At 38.5% G+C, this 15,379-nt stretch overlaps 1 protein-coding gene across 1 annotated transcript; it reads left to right on the forward strand.

Annotated features, from left to right (window-relative positions):
* On the forward strand, positions 1–630 carry LOC127094783 (uncharacterized). The gene has a single exon (XM_051033563.1). It carries the CDS (start codon positions 1–3, stop codon positions 628–630), a length of 630 nt encoding a protein of 209 aa, XP_050889520.1.
* The last annotated feature ends 14,749 nt before the right edge of the window (positions 631–15,379 follow it).

The following is a 15,379-nucleotide window of genomic DNA, read 5'->3' on the forward strand; positions in this document are numbered from 1 at the left end:
ATGACGGAGTACGAGACCTGTATCTTCGGTATTGAAGTTGTGATTGACCTTAGGATCAAAATCCTTGAAGTTTATGGAGATCCAGCCTTGGTCATTATCCAAGTCAAAGGAGATTGGGACACTAGAGATCACAAGCTCATCCCTTACAAGGAGCGTGTCTTGAAACTAATCCCTTACTTTGATGAGATCATATTCCATCACATTCCTCGAGAAGATAATCAACTAGCTAACACCTTTGTAACTTTGGCATCCATGTTTAAGGTCAAGTTAAAGTATGAATCACCATCCTTTCACCTCAACTACTTGGACGAGCCTGCTTACTTTTTGGCGGCCGAAGGCGAAGCCGATGGTTATCCTTGGTTCTATGACATCATGAGATACCTAGAGTGCCAAGAATATCCAAAGGATGCATCCATTACCAACAAGAAGTACCTTCGGAAACTATCTTCCAAGTTCTTCTTAAGTGGAGGGGTATTGTACAAGAGAAATTATGATTCAGTTTTGATAAGATGTGTAAACAAGCAAGAAATAAACCAAATCATAATGGAAATCAATGAGGGATCTTTTGGAATGCATGCCAGTGGACATACCATGGTGAAAAAGATCTTGAGGTCGGTCATTATTGGATGACTATGGAGGTTGACTGTTACTGCCACATCCATACATGCCACAGATGCCATATATACGCCGATAAGATCTATGTACCGCCAATACCACTTAATGTCTTGACATCTCCTTGGCCTTTTGCCTTGTGGGGCATTGATGTAATCAGACGCATATAGCCATTTGCCTCGAATGGACACTACTTCATCTTGGTAGCCATTGATTATTTAACAAAATAGGTAGAAGCAATTTCATACACCAACGTTACAAGACAAGTGGTGGCTCGGTTCATAAGAAAGGAAATCATCTGCCGTTATGGGGTCCCCAATAGGATCATTACTGATAATGGATCTAACCTCAATAACATGATGATGAAAGAGTTATGCCAAAGTTTCAAAATCGACCACCACAACTCATCGCCTTATAGGCCTAAGATGAATGTCATTGTCGAGGCAGCTAATAAAACATTAAGAAGATTGTGAAAAAGATGGTTGAAACCTACAAAGTTTGGCACGAAATGCTCCTGTTCGCATTACATAGATATCGTACCTCAGTATGCATCTTCACCGGGGCAACTCCCTTCTCTCTTGTATATGGCATGGATGTAGTCCTGCCTGTTGAAGTAGAGATTCCTTCACTAAGGATTTTGACTGATGTTAAGCTTGATGAAGCCGAGTGGGTACAAGCCATATTTTACCAACTAAACCTCATTGATGAGAAGCGCTTGGTAGGAATCTGCCACGGCCAGCTTTACCAAAAGCGCATCAAGAGGTCACATGACAAGAAGGTCTTCCCCCGTAACCTTGAGGTTAGAGACCTTGTATTAAAGAAGATTCTGCCACTCACACCGATCCAAGGGGAAAATGGACGCCAAACTACGAAGGTCCATACATTGTAGGAAAGGTCTTCTCTATAGGAGCCTTGATCCTTGTAACTATAGATTGTGAAGATCTTTCCTCCCCTATGAATGTAGATGCATTCAAAAAATACTACACTTAAAAAATGATGGGAAAAAAAGAGAGAGCCCGATAAGTTGAAAACCCGAAAGGGATATGCAAAAAAGGGTATCCCGGTAGACTGAAAACCCGAAAGAGAGGTCTAGGAAAAATTATGGATTTAATAAAAGCAAGAGGTTGCATCCCACAAAGAATCTTTCTTAAATCCTCATCAAGTCAACCTAGTGGCTTCCCCATCAAGTCAATCCATTCACCCTCCTTCTAAAAGCAATATCAAAGGACGACCAAAGGCATACAGACTATAGCAGAGTTAGAATTTGCTGGAAATCCGAGATACTTTATTGCCATTATAGTTTCTTCAATTTCTTTTTGCAATCTCCTCTTTTAGGAATTTCTTCTTTGTACAAAATCACCCATTTTGGGACCATTTATCAATAAGATCAATTCCCTTATATGTGCTCGATATTTTTTCTTTTCCTGCTTTGCCTATGAAGTATGGCTTTTTGTCAAAGAAATGATATTACATCGGAAAAATCTTGATAAAAACAAGTTTTTTCAAAAGAAAAAAAAACTTAAATGGAAATAAAATCGAATTACTTGTTTTCCATATAAAAAATCTAAGGATAACCAAAAACATGTTGGTATCCCCCCCTAAAGGCACCACACAGTCCCGTGGGCATGGTTAATCAATTCTTCCTCGGCAGAAATCCTTAGCTATTACACATGCGCTTGCTTGGGTATCAGAAATTCCAAGTATCTGATACCAGGAAGTCAGCACACTTTCCTAAAACTTTCAAGCCTAATCACACTTGGCACCATTTGCATAATCCCCCTGCAATAGCCCAGACATACATCAGCATTTTGCATACATAACATCACATCATAAGTATCTTTTTAAAACTTACACTCAATTGATTTTCCGAAATTCAGAACTTCCCAATCGTTATTAGGAATTTTCCCCAATAGAGTCGATTTTCAATGTCTCCCCAAACAGAGTCAGACATTTCTAGCCATTGCCAGGAATCGTCATTGAATTGTCATTTTCTCTCTCATTTGGTTTCCTCATAATATTTGGGTATTCTTAGTCGTTTCTAAAAGAATCGTCGCCGTATTCTTCTATCCCTACATACTCTTCATAACATTTTCATCCCCACAAAGTCATATTTTCTTATATGTTGTTAAGACTCGTCATTAAACCCCTTTCTATTTTATTAAACACGAGGTACTTTGGGATCATTCCCCAAGCCGAGTCCAATATTCATAGTCATGTATAAAAATCACCCTTGAATTTTCTTCCCTAGTATGAGTCAATTATTCCCATCTTCATAAGGAATCATCACTGATATGCTCTTTTCCCCCAACAGATGTCAGATATTCCAACCGTTGTTAGGAATCATCACTGAATTTATATATTTTCCCTTCACAAAGTTAGGTACTCTAGTCGTTTCTATGAATTGTCATTGTACCTTGTTTATCTCCAGCTAAGTCAGGTATTCCAGCCATTGCTAGGAATCGCCACTGAAGTTAGTTGTTATTTTCCCATCTAAGTCGGGTATTCTAGCCGTCGTTATGAATTGTCATCGTACCTTGTTTCTCTCTAGCTAAGTCAGGTACTCCATTCATTGCTAAGAATCATCACTGAATCTAGTTGTTATTTCCCTATCTGAGTCAGGTATTCTAGCCGTCGTTAAGAATCGTCACTGAATTCACTTGGTTGATCCCCAGTATAGGTCGGGTATTCCAGCCGTTGCTAGGAGTCGTCATCTGAATCTACATTTCCCCACTAGAGTTATGTGTTCCAGCCATTGCTAGGAATTACCTTCTTTTTCTCCCCATTCGTTGCTAAGGGCAGTTATCCTTTAATCCCCTCCTACCATGAATGTATTGGAAGTCCTTGCTATCCATACCTTCAGGTCCAAGAAGATTAAATAGGGGCAGTTGTCATACCCTCAAATTAACCCTACCCCATATCATCTTCTTTAGCCTTAAACCTTAAGCATACATCTCATACATATCATCTCATATGCATTTGTACTTGATGACCACAATAATCCACAAGCTCAAGGCATGGGATTAATCTACAAAAACCTCAAGATCCTCTGATCATGTTGAGGTGTGCACAAGCCACCTTAACCTTAATATCATCCTCAAGCATCCTACAAAGCTTGGAGGACGACTCAAGACATCTCACTCACTCCCCAAGTCCAAATTGGGTAGTGAGTCCCCTTTGAAGAAGTTTCAAGATTCATCTGGTCACCCAAGGACGAAACCCTAGCTCTTGACCTTCCTTTGGCTTGTACAAGTCTTGATTCCTCATGGATCTTGGCCATACCATTGTGGATCCATCTAATTCAAAGGTTTTTCATTCCTTGTTTCCTTTAAACATCTCAATTTCACCCTTGCATCTCAAACCCTTATTAATCTGACCATGGTTCTTGATGAAACTTGTGGCTCAAGAAACCCTGGCTTGGGGATCCTTTGACCATTTATCTTGATAAATTCTTGACCACCCAATCACCCTACCACTTATTCAACATCATTTCATGTCCATTACAATCAAAATTAACCATTTAAACATCCATTCAATCCATGTTACAAGTGTTTGGTTCATATCTAATTTTTCAACTTTACATGACTTGATCCACCCACATATTTGACCTAAGATAATTCCACAAAGGTCCCAACTTCATTTCTCATCATAATGTGATCATATAAACTCAAATCATCCATCATTGTGCCTTGGAATGCAATAAATAACAAAATCACCAAATTAGGTCATGTTGGTTGGTCACATTTTGGCAAGAATGGTCTATGGGAAGTTCCAAAGATCATAACTTCTTCATGTTTCAAGATTTTTCAATTCCACTTTGAGCCAAATATCCTAAATAGCTTCTTCTACAAAAAAATTTTCAAGGTACGAGACCTAATTCATTAAGGAATGGGTTCAATTTTGCTATTGGCCGAGTTGGTCCAACATACCCACCATGCCCTAAAATCATGTCATGACCACTACTTTGACACATTGCCATTTCCAAACCACAAACCCTTTTGACCTAGTTCTTTTTGAATTCAATTAAGTTCATGGCAAGGAATAAATTACCCAAAATTGAAGCAAAATGCACGAGCCAATTTTATTTGGCCTTGGTTCAAAGTTGATGACTTGCCATGATGCACAAGCTAGATGCGCACCAGTCAGATTTTGCAATTAAACACACCAAGTCCTCTAACTCATTTCTTATGATCCCAATGGTCCACAAACACTTTGCAAATTGTATTATGGTAGGTTTGGAAGTCAACTTGCACATGGAAACCTCCTTAAACAGAAAAAATGATGCCATGTGCAAAAATCAGCTTTTGCCCAAAATCGCAAAAAGCAGATTTTGTTGCATAACTTCTCATTACCTTTGGTTTCTCCAAAACAATGCTAGGGACCAAGACCAACTTTCCTACAGTGCAAACAAACTCAGAAGGTAGTCGTTTCAGTGTTTCCCAAGTCAATACCAAAGCATGCTTCAACTCACATGCCAATTCTGCTCAAACCTCCATAAACTCCCTCCAAAACCATCCACACGCCTCCCCTATAAATAGGTAAAGGTGTTCCACCTCAAGGATATGCTAAAAAAAGGCCCCAAACACCATATGAACATTTGCATTAAACCTCCATTGACAGAGCATCGAGTTTTTATTTCCAGAGCTCTTTGACCTCAAACCCCCATCCAAAAACATTCTCTATACATCACTCAAGCTTCCCAAACACTTAACCACCCTTCCCGAACCCTCATCTGACCTGAGCCATACCGTCAGAAAACGCCCCTGAGCAACTTCTGATATGGTAGTTTTACTCACCCCCGTCTTTGAAACAAGTTACCACTTCGCTCGAAATTCTTTTCTAATCATTAACCTTAACCTAGTAGCTTTGACTACTCCATTTCCATCATTTAATTTTTAAATTAGGGTAAGGTTGTTCATCTGGTTCATGCATAAGGACTCCACACTCAGAGCCAATCAATGTCTCATGGGTGTGGAGGTTAGTTTGTTTTTTTATTGGGGAAGATGATTCCATGGAAAAATCTGACTAAAAACACGTGTTTTTAAGGTTTGATTTTTGGATGATTCGAGGTTGAAGACGAGACAGTGGTCGTTACCTCGTGTGTTATTTTAAATTTAAATCCAATGATTGTGACACTCTAATTAGTTGGATGGCGCGTGCTTTTCATTTATTCCTTTGCTTTATTATTTATATGTTTTGTTATGCTTTATTTCACAATCGGACCTTTGGCCCAGTGGGTGAGGGGGTTGATCCCCCATGACCCCAAGGTCAGGAATTCAACCCCCGGCATGTGCACCTTGACCATTTTATTTTTACTTGTGTTATTTTATTTATTTATTTTCCCCATTTATTATCCTTTTAAATTTATTTTTTAACCCTTCCTTTTTCATTATTTTGCCAATATGTTGAACATGAACCCCCTTTATTTTTGTCTCTAGAATTTATTGGTGGTTGTTTTTATTTCATTTGAATTATTTTTGGTGGACTTATGAGGGCTTGAACTTAAGGAATAATGAAATTCATTTAAGTCATGATATGTTTGGATTAGGGTTGACTAAAACCTTTCATACTTCAAACCTACCATTGGACGAGCATGTACTCATCCATGGTACTTTGAAGCATGGATAGGTTTCCCCTACTTCAAATAACTTGGTCATTTGACTTACGGATTAAGTCTTATCTTGTTAACTTGATTTCATCTGATACATGGTTGTTCACTTGTTTTGTACTAGCCCCACTAACACTTTACTAACCTGTTTATACTAATCCTTTACCTTGTAAATATTATTATCTTGTTCATATAACCTTGTTAAACCAATAACTCAAGTAAATTTAATCTTTCAACTTTGAGTTATATAGTCTTCCTTTTGTCAATCTATTGATAGATGGGCTCGAGGTTGAACAACTTTCTTTATTACAAATCTATGGTAAGTTGATCCATTGATCATCTTCTATACTTTGTATCAATGATAAGTTATCCCTCAATGCACCATATTTTGAATCTATTGACCTAAGGACAGATAATCCCCTAATATTGGTTTACCTACTCATAACCATAACTTAACATAAGTTTGACTATTACAAACCTTTTGATATTATTATCATTATTGTTATTCATTCTCATTTGCTTTTATGTCATTTACATTCAAGTACTCATCATCATTATCATTGAATAAACTTCATCATACATATTTATTTAACTTCATTTATCTTTATTGTTATCATACATTGAAAACAACCAAAACATGAAAAAATTAAAAGACCAAAAACAAGTCATGGCACTTAATCACTTGGACTTAGAGGATCCCATTTAGAACCTTTTCTTGGAGCATTTTCCTTTACTCTTTTGTGACACTTTGTTTCAAACACTTTGGTTTCATTCGTACTTACATATTTGTTGTAAGAATGGCATCATGGCACCAACTTAGGGGGGACATATTTGTGACCATTATCCTTTTTTTAGCATAGATCACTTTGCACACACATGGTTTTCTCTTGGCTTACCTTACAATGAGCTCCTTTATTTTTCTTGTTGGTTACTTTCCATTCATGTTGCATAAAGCCAAATTTCATAATCAAATAAACGAACCCTTGATACAACGTCAAATGGAATTTTTCTTAATCAAATCCAAAACACTTAATAACTACAATTAGAATTGTGCGCCATGAGCCTTAAGTGGTGGAGAATGTGTGAGAATGGAGCATTCCTATCCTCACTCTGATTATTTTGGATGCAAGACGCTTGGCTTGTTGTCTAGAATATTCACCTCCACCCCTAGACTTTAGTGCAATATAATCATAAACTCTTTTCATAAACATTTGTTTAAGGTAAAATCAACACAACCCATCAAACCTAATTTTTGTGTCTTAGGGCACCATCCCGAAAACCCTTTTCTCAAAGATAAAATCAACCAAACACACAAACCTTTTTACTCTAAACTACGGAGCTTTAATTCCTCATCCTCGAATGAGTGATACGTAGGCACAAAGGCCACAATCCTTGGCGAGCACCATAATAAAAAACCAAAACCCCTCTCTTTCACACATATTCTTTTAAAAAATTAACAATAACGAGATAAATTCCCGCGTACGTAAAATTAACCATAATGGTTCCCATGGAGTACCATGGACGTGAGGGGTGCTAATAACTTCCCCTTGCGTAATCGACTTCTGAACCCTAATCTCGGTTGCTAGACCGATATCCTATCCTTTCTAGCGCTTCTCGTGTGCTTCACTTTTTCGAGGGTTTTATCGACTATTTCCCCTCGCCCTTCCGATAGGGGCATCCAAAATAAAATTCGGTGACGACTCTCCTATTTTCTATTTAAACGAGACAATGGTCCCGGTTTCGTTATCCGCGTTGAATCCCGGTGGCGACAACTTGATAGGGAAAGTCCCTTGTGTTCAAGTTGTACTAGATCTCAGGATCTCAAGACCTAAAGATTCAAGATTAAGAGTTCAAGACTTCAAGTCAGTACAAGGCCTTCACATTACAGGCAGAGTGGACTATTGCTCAAGCACAATAAAGGTGTATCAACACTATTCAATCATAATTCAAGTTGTGTTCTATGAACCTTAAGCAATAGAGAAGAGGTGAGAGGGAGCATTCATATCCTCATTCTGAATATCTTTGGGTACATGACGAATGACCCAATTGCTCATCGTATTCATCTCTATTCATAGACTTTAGTATAATTTAAATCAAATGATTGTCAAGTCTCTCTTTCTTCGAAGCAACACTTCATCAAATGATTATCATCGTTTTTAGAATCAGATTCTTCATCAAAATCATAACCAATACCCCTTGTTCCATTTCTACTTACGCCATAAATCATTGAAGCCATTAAGCTTCTATTCAGGCTTCTAGTAAGAAATTTATGGAAATACTTATCATATTATTTTATGATATCATTAGAACCTATAGAGGCTTTTGAAAGAATTGTTTTCTCAGGTTTGAGACTCTTGCTTTGAGGCATAAAGTTGTTGTTTTTCAAAATAAAATTTTCTTCACTCAAACTTGAGAAATATTTATGAAGCTTACAGTATGCTCTTGATTCAGATACATGAATCTTCTTCAGATCCTTATATTTGTCCAGAAGCTTCTAATACTTGTCCAGAATTTCTGATAAACTAGATTCAAGTTTAGAACAAGAGAGTTCAGCAAATATCTCTTCAGAATCTGATACAGATTCTGATTCTAATTGAATCGTCTCAGTATGAGCTTGAGTGCATGCCAGCAACACCATGTTAGTCTGCTCTTCCCCCTAGTCATCTTCTAAGGACTCTGAATTATTCCATGTATCCATCAGACCCTTCTTCTTTCCTCTGAAGTTCTTCTTAGGTTTGTCTTTCTTTAACTTGGGACATTCATTCTTGAATTGGCCTGGCTCCTTGCACTCAAAGCACGTGAGTTCTTTTCCAGAACCAACTTTCTCGAATCCAGAAGTAGACTCAGAACTACCACTTGTCCTTCTTTGTCCTCTGAATTTTCCCTTTCTTTTCTTCTACAGCTGATTGACGCGTCTGGTCAAAAGAGATATTCATCTTCTTCATTTGATTCCTCTTCATAATCTTCATCTATTTTTGCTTGAAGATATTTCGTCTTCTCAGATCTTCCCAAAGACTTCAGAGAAACAAATTTTCTCTTTCTCTTGGGCTCATCATCCTCAAGCTCGATTTCATGACTTTTTAAAGAACTAACCAGTTCTTCAAGAGAAGTGTTACTCAGATCCTTTGATAACTTCAAAGCAGTTACCATAGATCTCCATTGTTTAGGTAGACTTCTGATGATCTTCCTCATAAGATCAGCAGTACAATACCCTTGATCTAGAACCTTAAGTCCTGCAACAAGAGTTTGCAACCTTGAGAACATATTCTCAACAGTTTCCCTATCCTACATATTGAATGCCTCATATTTTTTAATCAAGGCAAGAGCCTTGGTTTCTTTGAATTGTGTGTTCCCTTCGTGAGTCGTCCTCATAGAATCAAATATTGAATTTTTAGTATCTTTGTTGGTGATCTTTTTATACTCAGTGTATGAAATAGCATTCAGCAAGATAGTTCTTGCTTTGTGAGTATTCTTATACTCTTTCTTCTGTTGTTGTGTCATCACTCTTATTTCAACTTTATTGCCACTTGCATCTACTGGGTGTATGTAGCCATCAACTACCATAACTCATAGATCAACATAGTAACCTACAAAGAAGCTCTCTATTCTATCTTTCCAATAATCAAATCTATCTTTATCAAAAACAGGAGGTTTAGCATTATAGTGATCTTTATCATTTGTATGAGCAACCGGTGATGGAAGGGCAGCCATTGTGTTTCACACTGGATCTTTATCTGACATTATTAAGTGTTTGATAATCTTATCAAGACCAAAGTCGGAACTCTGATGCCAATTGAACGTGGCAAGAAACACAAGAAAGGGTGGTTTGAATTAGGTTTCTTAAAATGAAAGCTTTTTGAAAACCAACACACTCAAACAATAACATGAACAAGAAAAATAACATGGTTATATTTATATTTGTTCGTTGTTAACGAATCTACCTCTAGTCCACCCGCCAAGGTGATTTTACCTTCTCAACAAGGACTTACTCCACTATAACCGAAATTGATTATATATACCATAAAGACAATCCACCTTTGTCTAATTAAGTTTATCTGACTAAAACTTTGTCACTCAAGGAATACACTCTGTAAGACCCCAATTTTGATCCCTAAGATCTCTCATGCCATCTCATAATTTGGAATTAGCATTGGGATCACGCCTTGGTATCCTTCTCACCTATCATTCATTAGGTTTGTATTAGGATAGATTACCAAGCATATTTGTTATTGTATCATACTTTATTTTTTTTGTTTACTAACCAAAATATCAAAAATATGTCTAGTGTAGCTTTGTTTCTTTTGTAGGTAGTGTGTGTATCCACATATGCCTCATCAAGCTCATAACTAGGGTTTGAGACCCTCAGTGCAAGATTTCAAGTTAGCAAAGGTCTATATTGGGTCAAAGAATCATATATGGGTCCCCATGTTCTTTATTTGACATTTTGGTCAAAAATTCATCAAGAGTTTGAAGCTTGTTTGTCAAGGAAGCCCTAATTCATGTGGGTATCTTGTGTGCCTTCCTCAGCAAGTTTCTTCAACATTTGGTCAAAGACATTAAGGGATACTCCATTTTACTTCATCATAAGCATATATGACTCTCCATGAGTCTCTAAGAGCAAAGTAACTTCAATTTTGCAAGTTGGTTCAAGGAGGTTGACCAGAGAAGTCAACTGGTCAAATCTAGGGTTCCTTATACCATATCTCCCTGGCATGGCCCCATTTGCGGATTGAAGCTTCGTCCCAAAATGGTTTAACGACCCTTTCCCAGGTGACTCTCCTCAAGCTGCACCACAGTCAAATGCCGTATGGAGAGCACTTTTGACTCTGACACTGATATCTTTCAGAATCGAAGTAGGGTCAAAGGGGTACGGTTTTATTAGTTATCAACCCAATTTGGTGGCTCTCCAATTTGGACTAAGTCAAATGGTCCCTAAGCCTTTAGTATCACATGTGACCGACATTGTATGGTTCGGTCGATCATTAAATTTTGATGACCATAAAGCTTTCCTTTGTTTCTGCAAATCCACTCAACGCTATGAACTTCCGGTGTTCAAGTTTCAACAATCATTTTTAACAACAGCTGATTTTGACGAATGGTGGACCATCTACCAGCGTCAAGCCTTTTCCAGTGACCTATTTCTCCAGAATATGATTGATGCATTCTCCACCCTCGCCGGTGATATACCGCCTCCACCACCGTCTGTTAATTCTCCCGATAACATAATCCAAACTGACAACGTCGATGAAGCCTCAAGAAAGGTAAATATTATTCTTTCGCTCCTTCTTTCCCTACTGGCGTAAAAAACTAAACGTTTCTATTATTAGGGTCGAAAAAGGGTTCCCTCATCTGAACCAGCTTTGGCCAAGCCCTCGAATAAGCAATGGGCGTCATCGACTCCAAAACTGAAGGCACTTAGCATCAATGTCCTCAGAAGGCTTTCTATTCTAACAATATTCATTACCTTCTTACTAGCCTTATCATCCCGGTTCCTAAAGAGGTCCCTTTGGCCGACAAGGAGGAGTCTGACGGCAGTCTCCATTCACACATTTTTTGGACGTCGAAGGCACTACCTGCAAATCCTCCTACTCTAATCCGAAGGAAGAAAGCTCAGGCTAAGAAGACCCCTTCAAAGGTGGCTCCTTCGATTTCGACCCCTGCAGTCCCATATGACCTTGAGGAGGTTTTTTCCCCTCATGATTCATAGAGGACTTCTATTGTTTCTCCACCTCACATGGCCCCTCAAGTATTCGTTCTTATTTATTCTTTACCAATCTATGGGCTTATTCTCGGTGTGAGTTCTAATTCTTTATACCATAGGAACATTTGGATGATTCGACTCCGGCTGAACCTGTGGCAGAAGTGAGGGCCGACAATCAAATTATCGAGGTTGTCTTGAGTCCACAAAGGCAAGTTGAGTTTCAAAGTGTCTCGCTTGAGGTCCAACAGAATCTCGTCCCTCAAACAACTCAAGATCTACCCAATGTCACTGACGAGGGGATTTCTATCGATATTCTGACTCCATACGAGATAATGGCCATCAAGCGACAGATTCGAGTCGAGGCTCTAAGAAAGCTACAACAACTTCGTCATCTTTTGACTGAGGCCCAACCTTCGTCTTCAACAGTTGAAGGACATGTTGTTTGAGCGCGAATTTATAACCATCCTTGAAGAATAAGAAGGTTTAGCATGTGGCGTCTTCAAACTCCTTGACGTACTTGTACTTCACGCGCTTCCCGCCTCGTCTGTCAAATTTTTTGTTGAATTTGAAGCTTTCTTTACCCACTTTGGTAAGGACCTCCGCGTTCGTCAAAATGTTGATTTTCAAATCAAGTCGAAGCTCAATTAAATGAAGCTTGAGTGGGATTTCAGTGAAGCATGCTAGAGAAAACTCAGTGATTTTGAAGCAAAGAAAAAGGAGTGCATCTGCCGACAACAGGCCTTCGACCAGCAAATGTCGGACTACCAAGCATAGATAGCCAAACTTAACAGGAAAATTGCTGAAGTGGAAGCGCAAAAGGCTTCCTTAGAGACGATTGAAGAGATTCCCGCAAAAGAAGTCGTCGACCGTGAAGTCCTGAAGGGGATCTCTCATGGTGAAAAGGCCCTCAAATTTGAGGCTAGCATCAAGCAACTGCAAGGGAAGAAAAATTTTCTAGATAGTCGAATTGGTCACAAGATAACCTCTTTTGAGGATTTCAAATCTAGATTTCCCGCCTAATTTTCTCTTGTTCTGGTTTTGTAAAGTCAGTAGACCATTTTTGTAATGCCTTTTAGGCTATTAAACAAATTAATGAATACTTCGTCATGTTTGGACTTCAATCTCTATTAGCATAGATTTATATTTCTTCAAATATTTCCCCTTTACCCTTAAGACCCTTCAATCCATTCCTAGTTCATGAATCTCATAGGCGTTATTAGTAAACATTCGAATTACCTGAAATGGTCCCTCCCATTTTGGAGACCATTTTCCTAAGGTTTGATCTCTTTGATACATGGGAAGAATTACTTTCCAAACGTAATCCTCCACTGCAAAGGTTTTTGTTTTAACCTTTCTGTTGTATACCTTGCCACGCGTTCTTTCTGTCGAATCAATACTTCCATCACGGCCAATCTCTCTTCGTCTAAATCAACCAACTCATCCAACATCAGCTCCCAATATCGCACCGACTGAATATCATTTTGGTGTTGCACCCTGACTGACTGTAAACAGACCTCTACAGGTAGCACGGCCTCGTGCCCAAATGTCAGACGAAAAGGCGTCGAACTTGTTGCCTCTTTTGGGGACGTTCGACAGGCCCATAGGATTTGGTCCAAAGTCTTGTGCCAATTTTTTGGCTTTTTGGCAACATGTTTTCTGATTAGACTTATTATCAACTTGTTGGCTGCTACGACTTGGCCATTTGCATGCGCATAATAAGGTGTGGAGGTGACCAACCTAAAATCTGTTTCGACGGTGAATTCTTGCATCTTCTGCCCCACGAAAACTGAACCTTGGTTTGTGGTAATGGTTTTGGGGATGCCAAATCTATATATGATATGCTTTTGAATGAATTCGATCACGGCCTCCTGATCTACTTTTACCAAAAGGATGGCTTCGATCCATTTTGTAAAATAGTTTATTCCGACCAGAAAAAACTTTTGTTACTACGATGAGGTCGGTCGAATCTCACCAATTACATCTAACACCTATCCCCTAAAGGGTCATGGCTTAATAATCGCATGGAGTTCACTTGCTAGTGCGTGTTGGAGGCTCGCATGCTTCTCGCATTCTTGACATCCTTCGGCGAACTCAAATCAATCCTTCAACATACTAGGCCAATAAACACCTGGTCGAAACAGTAGCCATTTCATTTTGTGGTCTGCTTGGTGTGCCCCACAGGCTCCACCATGTACGTCAGATATTGCTAAGTATGCTTCCGTACTGAAATTCTGGTATCAGATATGAGATGTCTAAGGTAATGTCACGACACTAATATCTGAGTAAAACAAATAGGATAAAGATAAAGAATAGTAATGCAAGAGACACAAGCAATTGTTAACCCAGTTCGGTGCAACTCACCTACGTCTGGGGGCTACCAAGCCAGGAAGGAAATCCACTAAATAGAATCAGTTCAAAGCCTCTCAGTACACTCCACAAGTTATAGTCTTTTTCACCTAATCTATACCCGTATGATTTCTACCTAAGAACTCTTAGATATGAGAACCCACTCACTCCCCCTTAATCACACCAGTGATTTTAAACAACAATTACTTATGAAAAGAAGAAACTCTTCAAAGACACGCATTTGATCTTATTTAGCAGTTTCTATCAAGTAGACACACACTTGATCTTACTTAACAGCTTCAATCAAGTAGACACACACTCATGCTTATAAGCTTAGAGTGACAAATTACAACTCACAAATCAGACCAATTCAATCATCTATGGATGAATTGAATGGCTTACAAGTCACACGACCACACAAGACACAAACCCTTATTCTCTCTCAATATTTCGCTATGTATTGGTTGTGTATCAAATCAGGTTTTCCATGTCCTATTTATAGAAGCATTCAGTTGGGCTTGGACATCTTGAAACCCTAAAACTATTTTCCAATCAAATCTTCTCATGACAGTTGGTTAGATATCCTTGGAAAATAAGTTTAATCACGTTATAATCATTGATTGATTGCGTTTGTAAATCAGATCTTCAATCAAACATAGATTTCCATTAAATGCGCAATCACATAACACATAACATTCACACTGAATGTTCTGTGTACAGATGTCATGACATCGGGTCTGACATCCTGGAACAATCCTGCATAATTCCATTTTAAATATCCAGCAGGTACATAATATCATATGTCATGACATCGTGAATGACATCCTGAAACAATCCTGCATAATTATATTTTTAAACTCCAGCAGGTACAAGGCATCTTATGTTAAGACATCACATTCAACATCTTGTGAACACTATTTGTTTTACCAAAATTGTTGCCAACACTTAGAACCAACAAACTCCCCCTTTGGAAAATTTTGGCTAAAACATATATCAGTCCATTTTGTTCACAAGAAAAACACATCAGCAGTTAAACAACATAACAGCAATTTAAGCAGCAGCAGAAGCAAACAGAATTACTAGCTATAATAGCAGCTAGTAAAACACACAAATGC

The sequence above is a fragment of the Lathyrus oleraceus genome, chromosome 6 (genome assembly GCF_024323335.1).
Source record: "Lathyrus oleraceus cultivar Zhongwan6 chromosome 6, CAAS_Psat_ZW6_1.0, whole genome shotgun sequence".
NCBI classification, from domain to species: Eukaryota; Viridiplantae; Streptophyta; class Magnoliopsida; order Fabales; family Fabaceae; genus Lathyrus; species Lathyrus oleraceus.